Genomic DNA, 19931 nt, shown 5'->3' with positions numbered 1-19931 from the left:
GAAAGGGGCCACAGCCACAGCAAGGTTATATAAAGTTAGGGGGCCTGTCTGGTGTGTAAAACACTTGGTTTCAGCAGTGTGGGTGCTGTATTTGAAATGCTATTGAGCCATGAAGATGACCCACCTGTCCCAGTGTATTACCTGTAGTGTTATCTTCAGAAAATCATAAAAAAATAAAGAAAGGGGCCACAGCCACAGCAAGGTTATATAAAGTTAGGGGGCCTGTCTGGTGTGTAAAACACTTGGTTTCAGCAGTGTGGGTGCTGTATTTGAAATGCTATTGAGCCATGAAGATGACCCACCTATCCCAGTGTATTACCTGTAGTGTTATCTTCAGAAAATCCTAAAAAATATAAAGAAAGGTTCCACAACCCAAAACAAAGCTTGGAAAAGTCAGAGGACCTGCTTAGTGTGCAAAACACTTGCAGCATTGTGGGTGCTGTGGTTTAAATTCTATTGGTTTGTGAACAGAATCCCCCTATCCCAGTGCATTGTGCCATATTAAATAAAAGCATGAGAAAAAGAGATTCAGAATGCAAAGCTGTGTCAGTGTTCTGTGTAAAAAATCGGTTTGAACATCATGGGAGCTGTTTTTAATAAGCTGCTGAGTAAAGAATTTATTTTCCTGCTGTCAGTAGTATTTTCAAAATAGTTGACCCTTACCTGAATGAAAACAGGGCGTAAAGGAAGGGTTTCAGAAATCAAACAAAGCTTTATTCCCTTGCTTACAGTCTGGGTAATGGGAGACTGCGCTGTTCTGCTTCCTATGGTCATATACGGATTTTTCGCACGAAGCCGTATTGAACAGTATTTCTCGTGTTGTGAACGTGTGCACACAGCGGTCCCCCGGGTTTCAGTTCGTGCGTAATTATGCATCGATGAAAACCGGAGGTTTAAAAAAAGATAATTAGCTCACTGACACTTTGATGTAGAGGCTGTGGAAATATCCACAAGTCGTGGTCTTTAAAATGCTTTTGGTTTGAAGGCGTTCTGTGCTTCCATTGCGGAGATATGGACAAAAGAATATTCGTGCTTGGTCAAAAAAATGTCATAAAAACGAAAAAGTAAAGGCTGAGAAAGCATCCACAATGTATTTTATACACAAAGCAAGTATTCTCGCGATTCTAAGAGGTTTCGTGTAAACGCTACAGGCATGCCAAAATCGTTTTCGAACTTCAAGCTAACTTTACCCCGGTCTTCTCGGAATCATCTGTCCGGTTTCGGAAAACTTTCGAAACTTCGTGCACGATCGATTTAAGCACAATCTCCATGAAAGAGTACGCCTCAGTTTCCAGATTAAGCAACAAATTCTCCATTTTTTTCAGAGTTGATCTGAAAAACAAAAAAAATTCCTGCAGCTGCAGTGGCTGTAAACACGTGGGTTTGAACACAGAAAGCGAAACGTGGTCAAACAGAGGACTTCCGGGTTATCAGATGAACTTCCTTAGTGACCGTTGCTATGAACCACAAAAATATTAGTCGAATAATAATAATCTGAAAAAAAATAGTCCAGAATAGATGTTTGCGTTATATTATAGTGTAACGTATACGGCCGACATTTTTTTTATTATTTTTATTAAATGTGTAAATAATTAACAAATACAACTACAGGAGCAGAAATGGATAAAAGAAATAAAAACACGAACAGAAAAAAAAAATAACTGCCAGAGGTAAAGTAAGTAAATTATATTTTTTAGATATATCAAATGTTTTCCTTGCTTTAGCATTTTTTTTTTCATTTTTATAGAATTTAAATAATATTTCAACTCAATCTGAAAAGTACTAAAAAGGGGAGTATTACTGGACCATTTTGATTTTATGAATGTAAAATTTACTAAGAATGACTAATAAATTTGCTATATATAAATGCTTTTTTAAAAAAGGTATCTTACACAGTAGAATATCAAAGTCCTTAAACCTAAAAAAAACACCTTTAAATGCCTACAAACAAAATTCTGCAAGTCCGTCCAAAACAACTTCACAAACACACACCTTACAACTAAATGTACCAAAGGTTCCCTTTCAGCTCGACAAAAAATGCACAAATCATCCTGCTCATGCTTAAATAAGTACTTTAGAGAGTACTTATTTAACTGGATAAAACCTATGAACAATTTTAAATGATATCTTTTTAACTTTATTTGTAATACAATATCCAACAGGAGTTGTCCAAACTAACTTCCAATTTATATTTTCAAATGGTGCAATCCAAAAAGATCAACTTGACGCACATGCCTTTCCTGTATAAAGTAAAAATCATCTCTCATTTTTTTACAAAACAAATCGCTTTTCTTTTTGCAACATTTTGAATACCGTTAATTTCATAGAAACATCTACCTCAATTTCTTATTTATTCCGCACGTCTGCAGTCACTGTTTACATGTCTGCATTGTTTACTTGTACGTTGTCTACTGTTTGTACAGTATATTGTCTTGATGCACTGTCTGTACTTTGTGTAAAGTATCTATATACCTAGATATCTAGATATATCTATATCTATGCTCTCGCAGTCTCCTTCCTCACCGCTCCTGCTCGCTTGACACTCAGTCTCTATGCCTGGGCTCGTTGAATCTCTGTCCAAGTCTTTTGGATCTTAATGACTATATGACCAAAAAATAATTTCAGGTTTACAAATTTGACACCAACTCAATTCAGAGTGCACATGTTTCTTGTTACAGAGGGGAAAAAATGCACATGAAATTTCTCATGCTCACCTATAAGGCTCTGCATGGCTTGGCACCTCATTACCTGTCTGAACTATTATCGCCCTACTCCCCACCTCGCAACATTCTCTCTTCTAATTCTGCTCTCCTAACTGTTCCCCAAGCCCATCTACATTCTGTGGGTGACAGGGCCTTCTCCTGTTATGCCCCAAGCCCTGGAACTCTCTCCCCAAGGATATCACAGAGTCACCTTCTCTAAACTACTTCAAATCCAGACTCAAAACCCTCTTCTTTAGAAAAGCCTTTACTGAACTGGTTCCATTCTTCACCCCTCTGCTTTTCTTAGTACCACCATCCACGGTCTCCTCTATATATTGTAATTGTGTTTTATCTTGTGTATTTTTATTTATTGTTGTTGTCATTCTGTAAAGAGCTTTGAGAAGCCACCTTTTAAGGCGCTATCCCCATGTACCCCATGTATTAAGAAGACCCCCCTATTCCAGTATATTACCTGTAGTGTTATATTAAAAAAAATCATAAAAAAAGAAAGAACACTTTCACAACCCAAAGCAAGGTTGTATAAGGTGAGGGGAGCTGTATGGTGTGTAAAACACTTGGTTGTAGCATTGTGAATGTTGTGCTTCAAATGCTATTGAGTCATGAAGAGGACCTCCCTATCCCAGTGTATTGCGTGTCTAATAGGTGCCGTATTGAAAAAATCATAACAAAAACTGAAAGAGGTTTCACAACCCAAAGCAAGCCTGGGAAAGGTCAGAGGACCTGCTTAGTGTGTAAAACACTTACTTGCAGCATTGTGGGTGCTGGAGTTTAAATGCTATTGGCTTGTGAACAGCATCCCCCTATCCTAGTGCACAGTGCCACATTCAATAAAACCATGAGAAAAAGAGATTCACAACCCAAAGCTCTGCCAGTCTTCTGTGTAAACAATCATGGACATCATGATTTGAACATCATGGGTGCTGTTTTTAAAAAGCTGTTGAGTAAAGAATAGGAATTTTCCTGCAGAATGAAAACAGGAAATAAAGAAAGGGTTTCAGAAATAAAACAAAGCTTTATTCCCGTGCTGACAGTCTGGGTAATTGGAAACTGCTGTTCTGCTTCCTATGGTCATATATGGGTTTTTTGCATGAAACTCTATTGAGCAGTATTTCTGCGTTGTGAATGTATGTATGTATACAGCGGTCCCCCAGTGTTCCAGATGGTGCGTAATTGCGCATCAATCAAAACCCCGAGTGTCAGAAAAGAATAATTAGCTCACTGATATGTTTATGGAGGGGTTGTGAAAATTTTCAAAGTCTTGGTCTTTAAAATGCATTTGGTTTGAAGGCGTTCTGTGTTATATGATATGTGATATGGACACAAGAATATTCGTGCGTGGAATAAAAAGACAAACTGAAGGCTGTGAGAACATTCACAATGTACTTTATACACAGAGAAATTGTATATACAAAGCAATTGTTTCATAAAAACGCTACAGGCGTGCCAAAATCATTTTTGAACATCAAGCTTACTTTACCCTGGTCAAAGTGATGAAGACACAGACATTCAATGAAAACGAATTAGATTCACTCAAGGCTCCGCTGTTGTGATGTCATTTTAATTAATGTTAGCTGTGATTAGGTGTCGTTTTTGTCTCTTTTAACTTAAGAGTTAGAGAGTTTAAGAGTCTGCTCCTTTCTTCCTGGTATAGAAATAACATGTTCCATGTTTACAACCACCACTATAAATTATTTGTTCAGCTCTAACGCCTGTCTGCGTTGACAAGGCATCTCAAAATGACATATAAAATAAGAACACGATCCTTCCGGTTACCATTCCTGTGGTTGGAGCGTTGTTTCGCCCTTTTTCGTTCTTCTACAATATTTACAGACAGGGCTTTATCACTGGAGTTGTACAGAAGAAGTGTGCATCGGTCCATGAAAATCATCAGTACTGCTGTTGTTCTATGCGTAGTTTAACCGAGAGCACTTAAAAGATGCAAAAAGCTTTCAAAGAAAACAGAATTGAAAGACAGTAGAGTAAGGAGGTAAAAAAGCACTCCCCCGTCGAGGAATTAACCACCGTTGCCCGTGTGACTGGATATAAAAATAACCGATTTGTTTTTGCCCAGTCTCTGGAAGCTTCAATGCGATTATTTTTCCTTCCTTATTTCTTCATTCCCATTAATTTACTCTGTAGTAGAGGAAACACGAAAGTGGGAAATTGCAGGCATTCTCCATTAGCACACACTACTGGGGATGTAGCTCAGTGGTAGAGCGCATGCTTCGCATGTATGAGGTCCCGGGTTCAATCCCTGGCATCTCCAAGTGCTTTATATTATTGTGCTCACATCGCAATCTTCTGTTGAGTGAGAACTCTTTGTCGGTGTTCATAGAGAGCCAGGTTTACACAATTAAGTTCAGTCACACACGAAGTGCTACAGTGTTGCTCTGCTGTTTTAAATGTACCTTCAAAGCATTTAGTTCTGTTAACTACAACAAATGATTTGAACTAATTTAACGTCATATTCAGGAAATCCAGAGAACGTCTCCACACTTGTAGTGGCTGTTGAAGAAGCCACCTGTTGAATCTCACCCGGGATTTCTTGAGAGATCGTTCAGCGAGCGAGTCCTCCCTCTGGACCCCGCACTGAGCTGAAAGCTGCGCGAATTCCTCGCTGCGTGTCCTGTACTGTTACAGGTGCTCTCGTGTAGATGTGGAGCCATAAGGACACTTTGAACTTTTTCCATATGTGAAGGAAAATTCAAAAGAGCATGAAAAGTATGGATTGTATAAAATATCCATTGGACAACTCGAGAAAAAACTGAAGGACTAAACAACGACTTTTGATGATTACAAGAGATTCAAGAAACACAACTGTCCGCACACTGGCTTGGATCCTGAATGCTTAAGTTAAGACAAAGCGAAGGATACGAACTGTAAACTCTCTTACAGTTTGTGAAATAAAACAATTTCTTACTTTCTTAATAATTTCTTACTGCTGATAGGCGATTTATTACATTTTAACAAAATCACAATTACAAACATTTTGGGTTAAACTATTATTCACACACTCTAACGAATATAAACGTTAGTGTCTTCCTGTGTGTGAGCCCATTTCTAATAAGAATAAAAAATAAGTTATATCAATTGAATTGTTCTACTTTTTATACTTACATAGTCTTATTAATATTTCAGTTAAATATTTTCTTCTGTAGTAATACTAGTCTCGATTTACAATTTTTGGACATGGTAAATGTCCAAATAACTTGTGCATCTTAAATAACTTTGTTATTAGTTTCGGTTTTGGAAAATCGCGCCCAGAAGCTACCAAAATTGGTAATGCAATAGCAGCCTTCTGGGTGGAAAACAAAAAGTATTTCTTGGTATGAATCCTAGCTCATTTATAGGCGGCATTCTAGGACTTCTCGCTTCAGAAATCCTGTCAACGCATCGTACGTTTCTACTCCATCAATATCAGGAGTGTTATCACTACCAAACGCTAAGAATAGATCCTGGCAATACAAGATCTTCGTTGGAAAATTGTTTATTTTATTTTTTAAAAATATTTTCAATACCATCCAAAAAGTCAAGTTTCAATTGTATGCAACTGATGAGATCTCTCTTCGATGGAAGTTATAAGTACATCCAAAACACGTTTCTTGTGGATCCAGAAGAGGATCATTATGAGGCTCAAAACATGACTGTCTCTTCATTTTTTGAGGACGAATTGATTATTGAGGTGTAATCATTGGTTCAAAACCCAAATCATCTGCTATTGCTGCTGTTTCTTTGATAGTTTCTTCAAATCCTTCAATTGGTCTTCGATATCGAGGGATAATATCATACAAGTTGTGGTTTTCTTTTAATCACCAATTTTATTAAAATTTCACCTTCTTTTACTGATGTCTTGCATGTATCACAAGATATAACAGTCCCCTTGCGTCCTCAGGTAAAATGTTTTAAAAAGTACAACAAAAGTACAATATACTGAACAGCATTTATGGTTAAAATGAAAGTACATACCAAGATATTAAAATACAATTGTACAGATTTGTGAAGTTTTCCACCAAATCTGCAGTGTAATTTTGAAGTATTATAGCTGAGAATGCAAGGTGAGTATGAAGATCAAATTCAATGAGTGAAAATGATTTTCTTGGAAGTTGCCGATGTTGGTCATTATTTATCATTCCAGGTGATATTGACTTAGGTACTCAAATGTTTACTTGTTGTAGCTTGAAATGTGCAAAACACTCAAATTTCTTTCAAATATGAAGATGTTTTACTGTATCTAGTGCTCTGTACTGGTCAATCTGGGTGCTATCAAATACCTATGGTTTGAGGTGCAGTATAAAGTGAATATTGGGGTGTCTCTAGTGCTGTGGGATGCTGCGTTTTAAATTGAGCAGCTCCTGAAGGCAGGACAAGGAGTCTTAGATAGATAGATGTAATTTCTTCTCATGGGATCAATAAAGTATCTATCTATCTTAATCTTTTGATTTGAAGGGAATGTAAATAACAGCCAGGTTGTCTCTTTGGTTGTGTTGTATCTGGCTCTGTCGACAGCGCCTTTTGTTCCTTGTGTGGAATAAATCATACTTATGAATTGATCACAGACATTTAGGCATTCTCTCCTTCTGGGGTTGATTTTATCATTGTGAGTGGCCAAAGGTTCCTTATATATTTAATTAAAAGTCTTTAATTGTACAAAATTAAGAAATTACAAATGAATGACAAAATGATTTTAAAAAGTTTATTTTTAAAAAGGAAACGTTAAGAAAATGTCTATACATTTCTGCACATCAGAAATGTTACATTCAGAATTCTATATCAATTAATAGTTTTATTTCAGAAACATATCATATTGTACAAGAAAAAAGACTGAATGGAATAGGGAACTTTAAGGTCTCCCTGTTTTAAAACACAAACTGCAGGTCCTGTAGACAAAGTCAATGAGGACAGTGACTCACTGGTCAGAGCTCTCAGGTGACAGACAGTGTCAGTGTGGAAGCAGTGGAGTGAAGTGGACTCAGGTCACAGACAGTCTCAGTGCTCAGAACTGTTGTAAGACTGTGTGACTCTGTTGGTGAAGCTCTTCTGTGTCTAGACCTGCTGGAGGAGGTTCTCCCAGACAGCTCTGTCAGTCTCACAGCGCCCATCCTCTCCTTGAGAGTCATCCCCAACATCATCGTAGTCAGTCCTGTCAGGGGCAGGGGCTCCTTCTTCAGAGGGCAGTGTGGGCAGGACCCTGTCCACTCCAGGGCCAGGCTGGAGGACACCTGACAGAGAGACAGACTCATGATTTGTCAAATGAGCCAGTTATTGAAATAATATTGTTACATATTAGGATTATGGAAATTGTGAATATCAAAAATGACTGAGTAGATAAATTAAAAAATAAATTAATCATAACCCCCAACTTTTAAAGATTTTGCCAAGAATATACCCAAGCATTTGGTATAGTTAAAGGCACATAAGAGATTTGTTCTTTGGAACAGCTTTATTGAAAAAAGTAATAGTTCAGACAATTAGTTAAATATTTGTTAACAACACTACACACAACATAAACATACAACACGGAATTACAAATTTGCTAACAAGATGTTTTAGACACCTACATCCTAAACACCCAGAAAATCCTCAAACTGCTACCAAGTATTCAGCTTTTACAGAACACCTATATAAAAGAAAGAGAAACCAAACCTTCTAAACCAAAGACATTACAACCTACAGTTAAATCTCTTTCTTTGTGAACCCAATTGCTACAAAATGAATGGGAACCTATCTCCCTGTTCTAAAGATGCTCCCACTAGCCAGGAGAGGCACTCTTTAACTAAGGGATTCTCTAAAGAAGAAATAAAAGTTTCTAAAAACAACAGAAAGGCAAGCTCTCTTTATGAGGTTCAAAGACTAAACTCCAGTCTGGTCTTTCCAGTTGATCTGGACAAGTAGTAGAAGCAAGAAGTAGCTCTCGCCTTCTATCATTCCTGGACAGTTGATTGACAATCATTTACCCAGAACTTTATGGTTGCTTTGATCTCTGAATCTCACACCTCAGCATCTCAGCAAACATCTCCTTGCTTTGCAGCCCCTAGCCATGTACTGTAATTGGAATTGGAATTGATGACATTACCCAGGTGTACCTAGATTTTTTAAAACACTTACATAGTCACAATAGTGTAGTGAATGGGGATTTTAATTTTCTGTAACAATCAGAAATTAAAGCAGTATATTTTGAGAGTACTTGTAGACTTTTAGGAACTAATCAAACATAATAATCTATAGTCTCACACATATATTCTAACCAGACAATATACAATTTATTGATATAATCATAATTTGCATAACAAACAATAAGCATAATAGAACATACTGTATCTGAGAAGTACTCTGCTTTGATATCAATGGCTATTAGTGGGCTAACAGTTCTAGTATACAGAATAGATGTTACAATATTGTACTCAAAAGCATTTAATAGGTTTTTTTAATTAAATTGTATCTTTTTGGAAGAATTGATGATTCAGTGTAGAATTCACTTATACTTATGAAGTATCAATGCTCTAAAACCACAGTGAGGAAGACCTAGTAATTTCTGAGCCTAGTAATTCTCTCTGCAGTCAGAGAACAGAATTCCTGGTCTTGGGGAATCTAAAGCTTTGTTCTGCCCAGACCTCATTCACTCATCATTAATCAGCTCCTGATCAATTTAAATCAATTTAAATCTGATTGGCTAGGTGTGTCAGTAGGTGGGTTTCAGTGACACTGTGATCTTTGTGATCTAACTTTGTACAATTCAGGTCACTCAGTCTTTATTGGCTGTTATTGATCCTTGTAGGACATGATAGAGTGAAGCTACTGCTACTGCAAAATGCCTGATTCCCCCCTGTCTTGGATGACAGTGCAACAGAGATGGATTACTGGAGGTTATCTTTTCCATCCCTGAACTACCTAACCCACACTGAGCCGCCTGGCTGTAGCCCCTTTTACCTGAAGTGGGGTCTTCCTCACTGCTGAACACATCACTGTACCCAGAGGGTGTCTCATCAGAGAGGAGTCTCCCTGTGAACAGAAGAGCAGGTCAGTAATGGCTCTGTCATTCTGACACAGACTGGCCTGTCAGAGACCTCTTCTCTTCTAGGTAGTGTTTATTTGAAGATATGAAATTAGGTTGAGACTAATTTCTAATGACAAAGGCTACTGTGGGCTGGTACAGGGGGTACTCCTTAGTCTTATTTATAATAACTCACCTGACACAGTGTCTGGACTCTGGGGCACAGTGATGGCATCATCATAGTACTCAGGGGCCTCTTCTTTCACAGAGGACATCAGCTTTCCTAAAGCACACAGAGCACAGCTTCACTGTCACACATCAGCATACTGAGTTATCTAGAGCACAGGACTGCTGGAGCTCATCAGAACACACTGATTAACTGAACATCACACAGGATCTAAAACTCCAGGCTCAAAGTACAGGAGATCAGGGGGAACCTGATTTCCAGTCCTATTCACAACTGTAATAAATGTAAAACAATTCCTAGATTTTTAAATAAGATGTTGAAGGAAAACAGGGCAGAGAAAGTTTGGCTGTATTTGGACAGAGAGGGTGGTGATGTGAACCCTATGAGATACTGAAGAGGAGCCGGACACTGTCAGCAGTGACCCAGATTGAGTGTGCAGGGCTGAGATCACAGAGAGAGAGTCAGATTCATGTAACTGGTACAGAATAGTACAGACTCCGTATTCAGAGGCTGAGATCCAAGAAAGAGTAGAGAGATTCAGACTCTGTGGGAGTCCAGACTGGAGTTTAGTCTTTGAACCTCATAAAGAGAGCTTCCCTTTCTGTTGTTTTTAGAAACTTTTATTTCTTTTTTATATAATCCCTTAGTTAAAAAGTGCCTCTCCTGGCTAGTGGGAGCATCTTTAGAACAGGGAGATAGGTTCCCATTTATTTTGTAGCAATTGGGTTCACAAAGAGAGAGATTTAACTGTAGGTTGTAATGTCTTTGGTTTAGAAGGTTTGGTTTATCTCTTTCTTTTATGTAGGTGTTCTGTAAAAGCTGAATACTTGGTAGCAGTTTGAGGATTTTCTGGGTGTTTAGGATGTAGGTGTCTAAAACACCTTGTTAGCAAATTTGTAATTGCGTGCTGTATGTTTATGTTGTGTGTATTGGTGCAGAGTTTCCCCATGTGATTGGACTGAAATAACCCACCTGACAAGGCATCTGGACTCTGAGGTACAGTTACAGCATCATCATAGTACTCTGGGATCTCTTCTTTCAGAGAGGTTATCGAGTCTCCTGAACTACACAGAGAGACAGAGAATTTACACTTCAGGACTCAGACTTACTTTGACCATAGTGCTGCAAAGTAATTGGAAAGTGTGATTTTTAATGTTTTGTGGTGTATAGTTAAGCCAAAACTCTAGGGTCGCTGATTAATCTGATCTGAAAGGCTGTTTTTACAGCATGCTGTTCCGCAGTCTCCTTTTCTATCAAAACCAATGAGAGCACCCCAGTATTGACCAGGTCTAGTTTTGCTCGGCATCTATGATTTGCTGATGTAGCGGCAATGCTTTTTAATAAGACAGAATCAAGCGTTGGTATGCTCCTAAAGTAGGCCCCATCTCACCCTCCATCTCTGTGGTGCAGCCACAGAGAAAGAATTCATGCAGGCTGATTTAAGATGTTTTCTTTTGATAAGAAACAAGCTCCCAGACGGGGATGCAATTAGCTAAGCCTGGCTATCATGATCAATGGTCAACCATTGGCGCCTATCAGTCTAGGGAGTGCCGAATGGACATCTGGACTGCATTCCTAAGTGTCAAGAGTAAGTGACTTATATCTCACCTTGACCAACCAATCAGGGACTGGCAGGGCGTGATAATACCACGTGGGTCTCCAATGCCCGCCAAACTCTCAACCAATCAGCACACATCTGGGTCTTGATCAAAAAGGGAGCGCAAGCTCAGATCGGAGCTCTCCTTGGCCATTTTTGCGCATCCTCAGAGACAATCACATGACAACTGCTGTTGTCTGCAAAAGGACTTGGACTTTGTTCTAAGCGCGAGGCCGAGGATCCCGTACGTACTCAGAATTCTACCAACGTGAATGCTGCGCTTGATCAACGGCAGCCTACAGTTGGACCCTCGTCGACAACCTGAATAGCTTATTCAGAAGCAGCGCTGGACCGGGAACGAACCAGCTTCTTCCCAGGCAAAAGAGTGACTTGTGAGGACTCGCAGTCACACTCTGTGCATAGAGACTTTCTACTAGCCAGCCGGACTGCTGGTAGATCCCCTCGGAGCAACGACTGCCCTGCGCGCCGCAGTCAGATTCCTCCGCCCGTCCTACTCCGAGCTGCACCTTGACTGGTTGGCCGGTAGCCAGAGGACGCCGACACAACGCCCATTGGACAACCGCTGGAACAGAGGCTGCAACAGAGCCTGTCAGCTGGTTTGGTGTTCGTGCCGGGAATTCCAAATCCATACACAGTGGATAAGTAAACCCCATGTTCTACATTGCATCTCGAGAATTCAATTGTACCTCAACACAAGTTGTTATCAATTTAATTCATGAGTAATGTATTTACTTCCGAGTTTAGAGTAACAGTGGGTAATAACACTGATTAGCGATTTGGTAACCGAACGATATATATTGACATATATTCTCTGTTGTGTATCTCTTTGTGTTTGCATCTCTTCGAGATTATATACCTTGTATATTGATAACCCTCACAGTAAGGTCTGCCGCTTGTATCCAGGCAGACTAGTATATGTTTGGTGCACAGTTTATATTAAGAAATGTATCCCGTGTATTGAACCCGTGTGTGTGCGTTGTTAGTTGTTCTGACGATTGATTTTCTAAAAGCCCCAACGAACAACCTCGTGATTACTGCTACAATTAATAATTGTCTCAGTAAACCCATCAAACCACTACACTGAGATAAGGCTAGTGTGAGGCAACACTGAAGAAACACGTGTGGTTATATTTATATAATTCTGGATTTTCTACATAAGTTCTCTAAACGTCAGCCTGGTTTGAGGTGAGAGTGAGTACTGGACTGAAGACCTCCTCACTCCCACACTGAGCCCCTTGACTCCATCTCCCCTCACCTAGTACTGGGTCTCCCTCACTGTCCTCCACATCATCGTATCCAGAGGGCAGCTCGTCAGAGAGGAATCTCCCTGTGAACAGGAGGACAGATCAGTATTACCTGCAGTCAGACAGCAGACTCATTGCCTTCCACTGGCTGTGGAAGAAGCCAGGGTGTGAACAGTATCTCAGAGTTTGTGTGTATAAGGCAGATCAGGAACTGTGAACTGTGGTGTCAGTTACTTTAACACCAGTTGAGAAAAAACAATCCTACAGTCAGTCAGCACTGTCTCTTACTGGGAGAGAAGCCAGGTTGTCAACAGAAACACAGAGTTTATGATGCTTTTCTTCACTTACTTTGACAGAAGTTGAGAAAGAAAACTCTACAGATTTAAAACCAGTATGGTGAGATTTTCTACAAGTGTTAAGTCCTCAGATCTTCCTCAGAAGATGGAGACTAATCACTCCTGAAGACTCTCTCCACTCACCTCTCCTGGGGGCACTGTAGGTTCCCTCTCTGGCCAGTTTGTACTCTATTTCCTCGTAAACGGCATCATGATAGGGTGCGAGTGCTCCCTTAGATAGGGCTGTGTGAGAAAATAGACACTCAGGGTTAACATGCAGGGAGAGGAGTACAAGATCAAACATTGACTACTAAACCTTCTTTGGACATTACAGCACATAAATGTTATGCTTCTGGATTTGCAAATTTCCTGATATCTCCATCTATAATTGTTGATAATCTTTTTTAAACTTTAAATGGTTTTCTCTACCAGGTCTCTACCAGGGCACAGCCGGTGCCCCTCAAGGCTGTGTGCTCAGCCCACTGCTCTACTCCCTGTTCACCCACGACTGTACTGCTAAGTTCAGCACAAACACCATCACCAAGTATGCTGACAATACCACAGTCGTGGGCCTGATCACTGACAACGATGAGGCTGCCTACAGAGAGGAGATAAAACAACTCGCAGACTGGTGCCGAACCAACAACCTATGTCTCAACATCAGCAAAACCAAAGAGCTGATTGTTGACTTCAGAAGACAAGGAAAAGTTCACTCCCCCATCTACATAGAAGGGTCTGCGGTGGAGATGGTGAATAACTTCAAATTCCTAGGTGTTCACATCTCTAAGGACCTTACATGGACACTGAACACCTCCAGTCTCATCAAGAAGGCACAACAGCGGCTGTACTTCCTGAGAAGGCTGAAGAAAATACACCTACATCCACAGATCCTCACCAACTTCTACAGATGTACGGTGGAGAGCATACTGACCAGCTGCATCACAGTCTGGTACGGCAACTGCACCGCATCCGACCGTAAGGCACTACAGCGGGTGGTCAAAACTTCCCAACACATCGTCGGCAGTGCCTTACCATCCATCCAGGAAATATACAACACCAGGAGTCTGAAAAAAGCCACCAAAATTATGTCTGACCCCACTCACCCCGGTCATAACTTGTTTGTTCCCCTACCATCTGGCAGAAGGTTCCGGTCACTCCAGTCGCACACAACTAGACTCCAAAATAGCTTCTTCCCCAGAGGTGTCAAGTTGGTGACGCCCCCACTCCCTTCCACCTTATTATGATCGCTCCTAACATCCTCCTGTACCCACAACCACTGTACTCCTACACCACCACACACACGTAAGCCAAAATTGTACTGTCCCCTCGATAGCCCAGTAAAATTGTAACAGGCATAATAATATTCAATATTAATTAACCATACTACTTTTAACCACTGTTTTTTTGCACTGTTCCAAGAATTACCTTGCACTGTTTTTGTCCTGTTAAATTTTCTCTGCGGAATTTTGCACAGTTTTCGATTACTTGATTACATGTTATTTATGTTATGTTATTACATGTTACTATTATTGCTATTGTGTAACTGTCTTATTGTGTAACTGTCTATTGTCTCATCTTCTGTCCTATTTATATACTGCACCTGAGTGACTAATGAGAAACACTTTTCATTATACTATGCACCTGTGTAAGTTTAATGACAATAAAGTTGAATTGAATTGAATTGAATTCTTCCTCAAGGTAATTATGTAAATATAAGTTCCATGTGAGTGACAGAACTGACCACTAGAGGTCACTATGTGGATGGAGAGTTCCCTCCCTACCTTTCCTCAGATTCCTGTTCTGGATCAGCTGCCCCACTAACAGGGCCAGCACCACGAAGAGCAGAGCCCCCAGCAGCAGAAGGACCAGGGGCGAGGCAGACAGGCCTCCCAGTGGCTGTGTCTGGGGTGTTGTCCTGGTTCTGCCTGAGAGAGGGGGAGACAATGGATGAACAGGGATCAGGAGAGGTGCTCTTGGGCTCATATACACTTCGACACATGTCCTGTTCTCCTCCTGTTCCGATATGTGGCTCTCATGGCTTCAGGGTGAACCCAAGATCAATGAAGAACAGTTAAGGATTCCCAATCTAACCCATCAGGACTGTCACTAAATCAGTGTGGAAAGAGAGGAGACTAGCACAAGATCTACACTGGAAATCTGAAAACACTGATCTTCACTCTGAGAGAGGAGAGGAGACACTACAACAACACTGGGAATCTGAAGAGACACTGATCTTCAGACTCAAGGAGGAGAGGAGACACTACAGCTACACTGGGAATCTGAAGAGACAGTGAACTTCACCCTGAGGGGGGAGAGGAGACACTACAGCTACACTGGGAATCTGAAGAGACAGAAAGACAGGAGTTATCAATGACAAGGAAGATTTCTGTTCACCTGTAGCTGTTGCTGGACTGGCTGTTGTCTCTGACAAACCTGTAAAAGAGATAGGAGAACTGTCATTATTTTGTCTTTGGTTTTAAAGCAAGTTGAATCCAGAGTGGTCTTAATAAAAAAAAAGATATTTTTGTTCCTTGAGGTCAAATCTAGGATTGCTGGATGAATGGTGTCTTGTTCAGAATTAAAGCCTAGTGCTGTTCACACACACATGGCTACAAAACATCCAAATCTTGTGACTGATGATCTTAGTTGGTTCAGTTAGATATTAAGCAGTGATAGAGTATTGGGTGACATCAGTCTAACTTCTCCATTGATCTGCTACCTTGTTTATCTACAGTTCTAAGACTATCCTCACCTGTACAGGTAACCCCTGCATCCTCCTTGTGTCGACAGTCACCCTGATTCAGTCCAGAGTGACAGCAGTCCCACAGGTGAAGCTCACTGCCTGTGCAGTTCACCTCGTCCAGCCAGATGGCACCACTCCCTGGTCCGAATGAGGCCTCTATTGCTGCACTCACTGCATCCCCACAGCCCAGCTGTCTGCAGACCACCTGGGCATCCTGCAGGTCCCAGGAGTCGTCACAGACTGTTCCCCAGGAGCCCTCGTACCGCAGCTCCACCCGGCCAGAGCAGTTAGTGCCTCCAGCAAGGCGCAGAGCCAGTGGGACTGAAAGTCAACAGAAAGGTTATCAAGTGTCATTAGATCTGTGACTGTAGACGAGAGCAGAGAGCTTACTGAGTGTCTTCAGCTCAGTGACTGTAGTAGAGGTCAGTGAGGTATTGAGTGGCTCTAGAAGAGAGCTGTATGGTTACTGTTCCTCAGCTCAGGGCTGCAGTGTCTCTGACTGTTTTACACACTGAACTCACCTGGGCAGTGCTGCTGTGGCTGCTCTTCCTGAGGGGCTGGAGTGCTTCTGTCAGCTTCTTTTCTAGGACCTTCAAAGATTAATAATAATTATTTCATTTTATACATGTTTGGAGATAAATTAATAAGAATTCAGTTTAAAGCTTTTGTCTGTTCTAAAAATGGCAAAACACTAGTTCACAGAGCATTACTCTTCCCTCTGTACCTGAGCAGGTGATCTCAGCCACTTCCCGATCTGTGCAGTCATTCTGACCCCAGGGGGAGGAGGGACACAGGGTGGAGTCGTGTTTGCGACAGGAGACAAAGTCCAGCCATTTGGGATCAGGGCTCAGCCTGGAGTTTGTTTCTCTAGTGGTGCCCTTGTCTCCACAGCCCAGCTGTTTACAGATCACTGCAACTGTGAAGTCTGTCATGCTGTTGGCACAGATGCTCCCCCAGGTGCCATTGTAGTAAACCTCTGCCTGTCCTGAACAGCCTGCAGACAGCCTCAGGAGAGTGTGATCTGCCAAGACAGCAGGGAAAGTCAAAGGAAACAAACCCTGACAAGACAGCCCAACGTTTCAATCTGAACTGGTAAGAAACAACCAGCAAACAATGTGAACAGCAACCAGTCTCATTTCCTGTAATAATCTAGTTATAACTGACTCACGTAATGAAACAAGGACAGCTGTACAATAACACAGCTGACATGAAGGTGACAGGACTGTGTGGTTCTGTTCATTCAGAACCTGGACAGTGCATCACACAGAGCTTTAAAATCCCATTACATGATCAGGTTCTGACCCAAAATGTAATTCTGATCAGCTTGGCTTTTCAGCAGCAGCACAACTAAGAGACTGAGGCATGAAAGTAGAATGCGTGGCTCAGGGTGAGCAGTGCAGCGCTGTGAGTGGAGAAAACGAGGCTCAGGGTGACATTTAACACCAAGTGGTTCATTAGGATCTGACCAGAAGCCATTCTTGGAACAAATCAAAATGAAACATTTGAGGCAGAAAATCATGAAAGATTATGGCCAAGACAAATACACCCAAACAGACAACAGGTCTTATTGATGTGAGAAGTTTAAAGTTTGGACCCTAGATTTTACTGGAGGACTGAGATTAATATATCCCCATTAAAGTGGAGGGGAATTTCTCTTGAGTTTCTTTCTCTCTTTATTTATTTTTGCTGGGATGTGCATTCACAACTGTATCATAAATATAAATATTTATTTTAAAATTAATTCTGCATACAGCTCAGTCTTTTCCTCAACAAGATATATTTAAGCACTCCAGATGCAAACCATATCCACAATGTGGAATTTAAGACTATGGATTATTTTACTTAACTAACTTACTGAACACAAGATTCTCAAATCCTCACAAGTCAAACATATCTAGGTACTCTAGATGTAAGCCATATCCACAATGTGGGATTAAATTATCTGAATCATTGTAATTTTAATTATCTCCCCTACCTGAACACAGGATTCTCACATCCTCCTTGTGTCCACAGTCGTGCTGTCCCCACCATGCTGAGGGACACTCCCCCAGGGACGACTCATTCCCCAGACAGCCCACCTCGTCCAGCCAGATGGGACCAGTTCCCTGGCTAAAGGAGGCCGGCACTGGGGCACTGAGGGTCGTCCCACACTGAAGCTGCCTGCACACCACCTCAGAGTCTGCCAGGTCCCAGGAGTCATCACACACTGTCCCCCAGGAGCCATTGTGATAAACCTCCAGCCTCCCAGCACAATCATCTCCTCTCCCAACCAGCCTAAGGGATAGCTGATCTAGGACCAGAAAATTAGAGGTCAGGGGTCAGAGATCAGGAGTTCTAAGAGATCACCATGACCTCCTGTTACAAGTTGAAGATTATCTCGGCCCACTAGGCACAGCAGATACAGTTCAAGTACAGTGTTTCTTGACTTTTGATTAATTTAATATATACACTTATTGTAACAGATTGTTCATAAGCAGTATATATGTATATATATATTATTCTATTATATATATATATAATATATACAGTAAGTTTAACATATTACACATTGTTCATAAACAGTATACCAGATAAGTTATTTTTTCTGACCCACTGTTGGGCATAGAGACAATAGCTCCACCAGTGTCAAATTGCAGTATTCAGATAGATGTGTTTGCTGTAGATCCCAAAGACCCGAGTGTGTTTGTGACACAGAAAAAACTGCACACACACAGCTGTTGCCTCACTGACTGATCTGGGATTCCACTGAGCAACAGAGACATCAGCACACACTGAGAGTCCTGGAGATACAGAACAGGGGCTAATTCATACCTGGTGTTTTGGAAGAGGGAAGAGCTGAAGAAGGGACGTCTGTGAAACAAACAGAGAGAGAGAAATCAGACTGTTAACCTTGTGTGAGAGGAGCAATTTAACACCAGAAATGAAACTACAAATAAAACAGCACTGATGTGATTAAGACAGTCCTCATTCTCTCTTTACCTGCTCCAGGTGAATCTCTGGTCATATTTGAGTCTGTAAAAGAGAAGAAAGGAGCTCATTTCTGTCCACAGGAGTGATGTTTCACCAGTGGAATGTCAGCTGTGTGTGGGGCTCAACTGCACATAACATCTGTAAACCTTGACTTTCTGAGACTCACTTTCTTTTCAGGCTCCTGTTTTATTGGGCTCTATTAATTAAACCAATTAAGCAGGTCAGATGTTAATTACGGGATACTGAGGTACAGAACTTTCTTTAATCTTTTAGAGCATTGATATCAACATAAATATACAACTGAGCTTTAGTCCTCAGTGTATTTGTGCATCTATCCATCAGAAAGAAAATAACCTAATAACACCTTGAGGGAAAATTTGAGATAGATATGACATGTTAAAAACACACTCACGTTTTAAGGAATATGTGTTTTCATTTTTGCATCTCTTACATAACTGGGAGTGTGTAACAGAGCAGATATTCAATCATGAAAACAGTGTGCTTATGTGTGTAAGCAGAGGGAGTGTCACTGTGTTTTAAATACACGATTCTTACCAGAGCAGATGACTCCTGCGTCCTGTCCATGAGAGCACCCTGCTCTCCCCCATGAAGAGACAGCACAGTGTGAGAGATGGCTCTCATTGCCCTGGCACTCAAACACATCAGCCCATACTGGTCCACTGCCCTGTCCAAACCTGGCCTGTCCTGGTGCTGCTACAGCCTCCCCACAGCCCAGCTGCTGGCAGAGAGCCCTGGCATCTCTCAGATCCCAGTAGAGATCACACACTGTCCCCCAGTCCTTGAAGAGCCACTGTAACTCCACTCGGCCAGAGCAGGAGTCAGAGCCGTTCGCCAGCCTGAACCCTGTGTATCCTGCAGATAGGAGAGAACTTCACCAGCATGACACCACAGCAGGCCACAAGAAATACAACAAATTAAAGTACCAATACAGTGAAAAAAACTATAAGATCCAGCACATAGTGATTGAAAAACCAATAGCAGGCATAGAATAAGAACAGATATTGTGATGCCATAAGTGATTGTTTCCTCAAAGGGTGCTACTTTCCCTGGGGACTCATTTTTCCAAGTTTTCCCCATACGTAAGATAACGATGTGTAGC

The 19931-nt window shown here is 41.1% G+C and overlaps 1 protein-coding gene and 1 non-coding gene across 2 annotated transcripts; one reads left to right on the top strand and one right to left on the bottom strand.

Annotated features, from left to right (window-relative positions):
* Positions 1-4917: 4917 nt before the first annotated feature.
* Positions 4918-4989, top strand: trnaa-cgc (transfer RNA alanine (anticodon CGC)). Its single transcript has one exon. It is a non-coding gene; the product is annotated as a tRNA-Ala (tRNA).
* A 2777-nt stretch (positions 4990-7766) lies between these two features.
* Positions 7767-18888, bottom strand: LOC138242533 (antigen WC1.1-like). Its single transcript, XM_069198066.1, has 11 exons — positions 18821-18888; positions 18653-18691; positions 17817-18131; positions 16566-16862; positions 15938-16162; positions 14880-15023; positions 13243-13341; positions 12775-12846; positions 10874-10960; positions 9911-9997; positions 7767-7942 (listed from the first exon to the last, which is right to left on the bottom strand). Exons 1-11 carry the CDS (start codon positions 18843-18845, stop codon positions 7767-7769), a joined length of 1566 nt encoding a protein of 521 aa, XP_069054167.1. The 5' UTR covers positions 18846-18888.
* Between the last annotated feature and the right edge of the window lie 1043 nt (positions 18889-19931).

This window comes from Lepisosteus oculatus, chromosome 14, assembly GCF_040954835.1.
Source record: "Lepisosteus oculatus isolate fLepOcu1 chromosome 14, fLepOcu1.hap2, whole genome shotgun sequence".
Taxonomy (NCBI): Eukaryota; Metazoa; Chordata; class Actinopteri; order Semionotiformes; family Lepisosteidae; genus Lepisosteus; species Lepisosteus oculatus.
Note: the sequence above shows the minus strand (reverse complement) of the source record. Positions and strands in the feature narration are given on the sequence as shown.

Excerpts from the sequence above, each read along its gene's own strand:
- LOC138242533 (XM_069198066.1), bottom strand. The coding sequence starts at position 18,845 with ATGACCAGAGATTCACCTGGAGCAG. Across the intron at positions 12,847-13,242 it reads CTACAGTGCCCCCAGGAGAG|GGAGATTCCTCTCTGACGAG; the intron begins GTGAGTGGAGAG and ends TCCTGTTCACAG. Across the intron at positions 9,998-10,873 it reads GAGTCCAGATGCCTTGTCAG|GAAAGCTGATGTCCTCTGTG; the intron begins GTGGGTTATTTC and ends TGTGTGCTTTAG.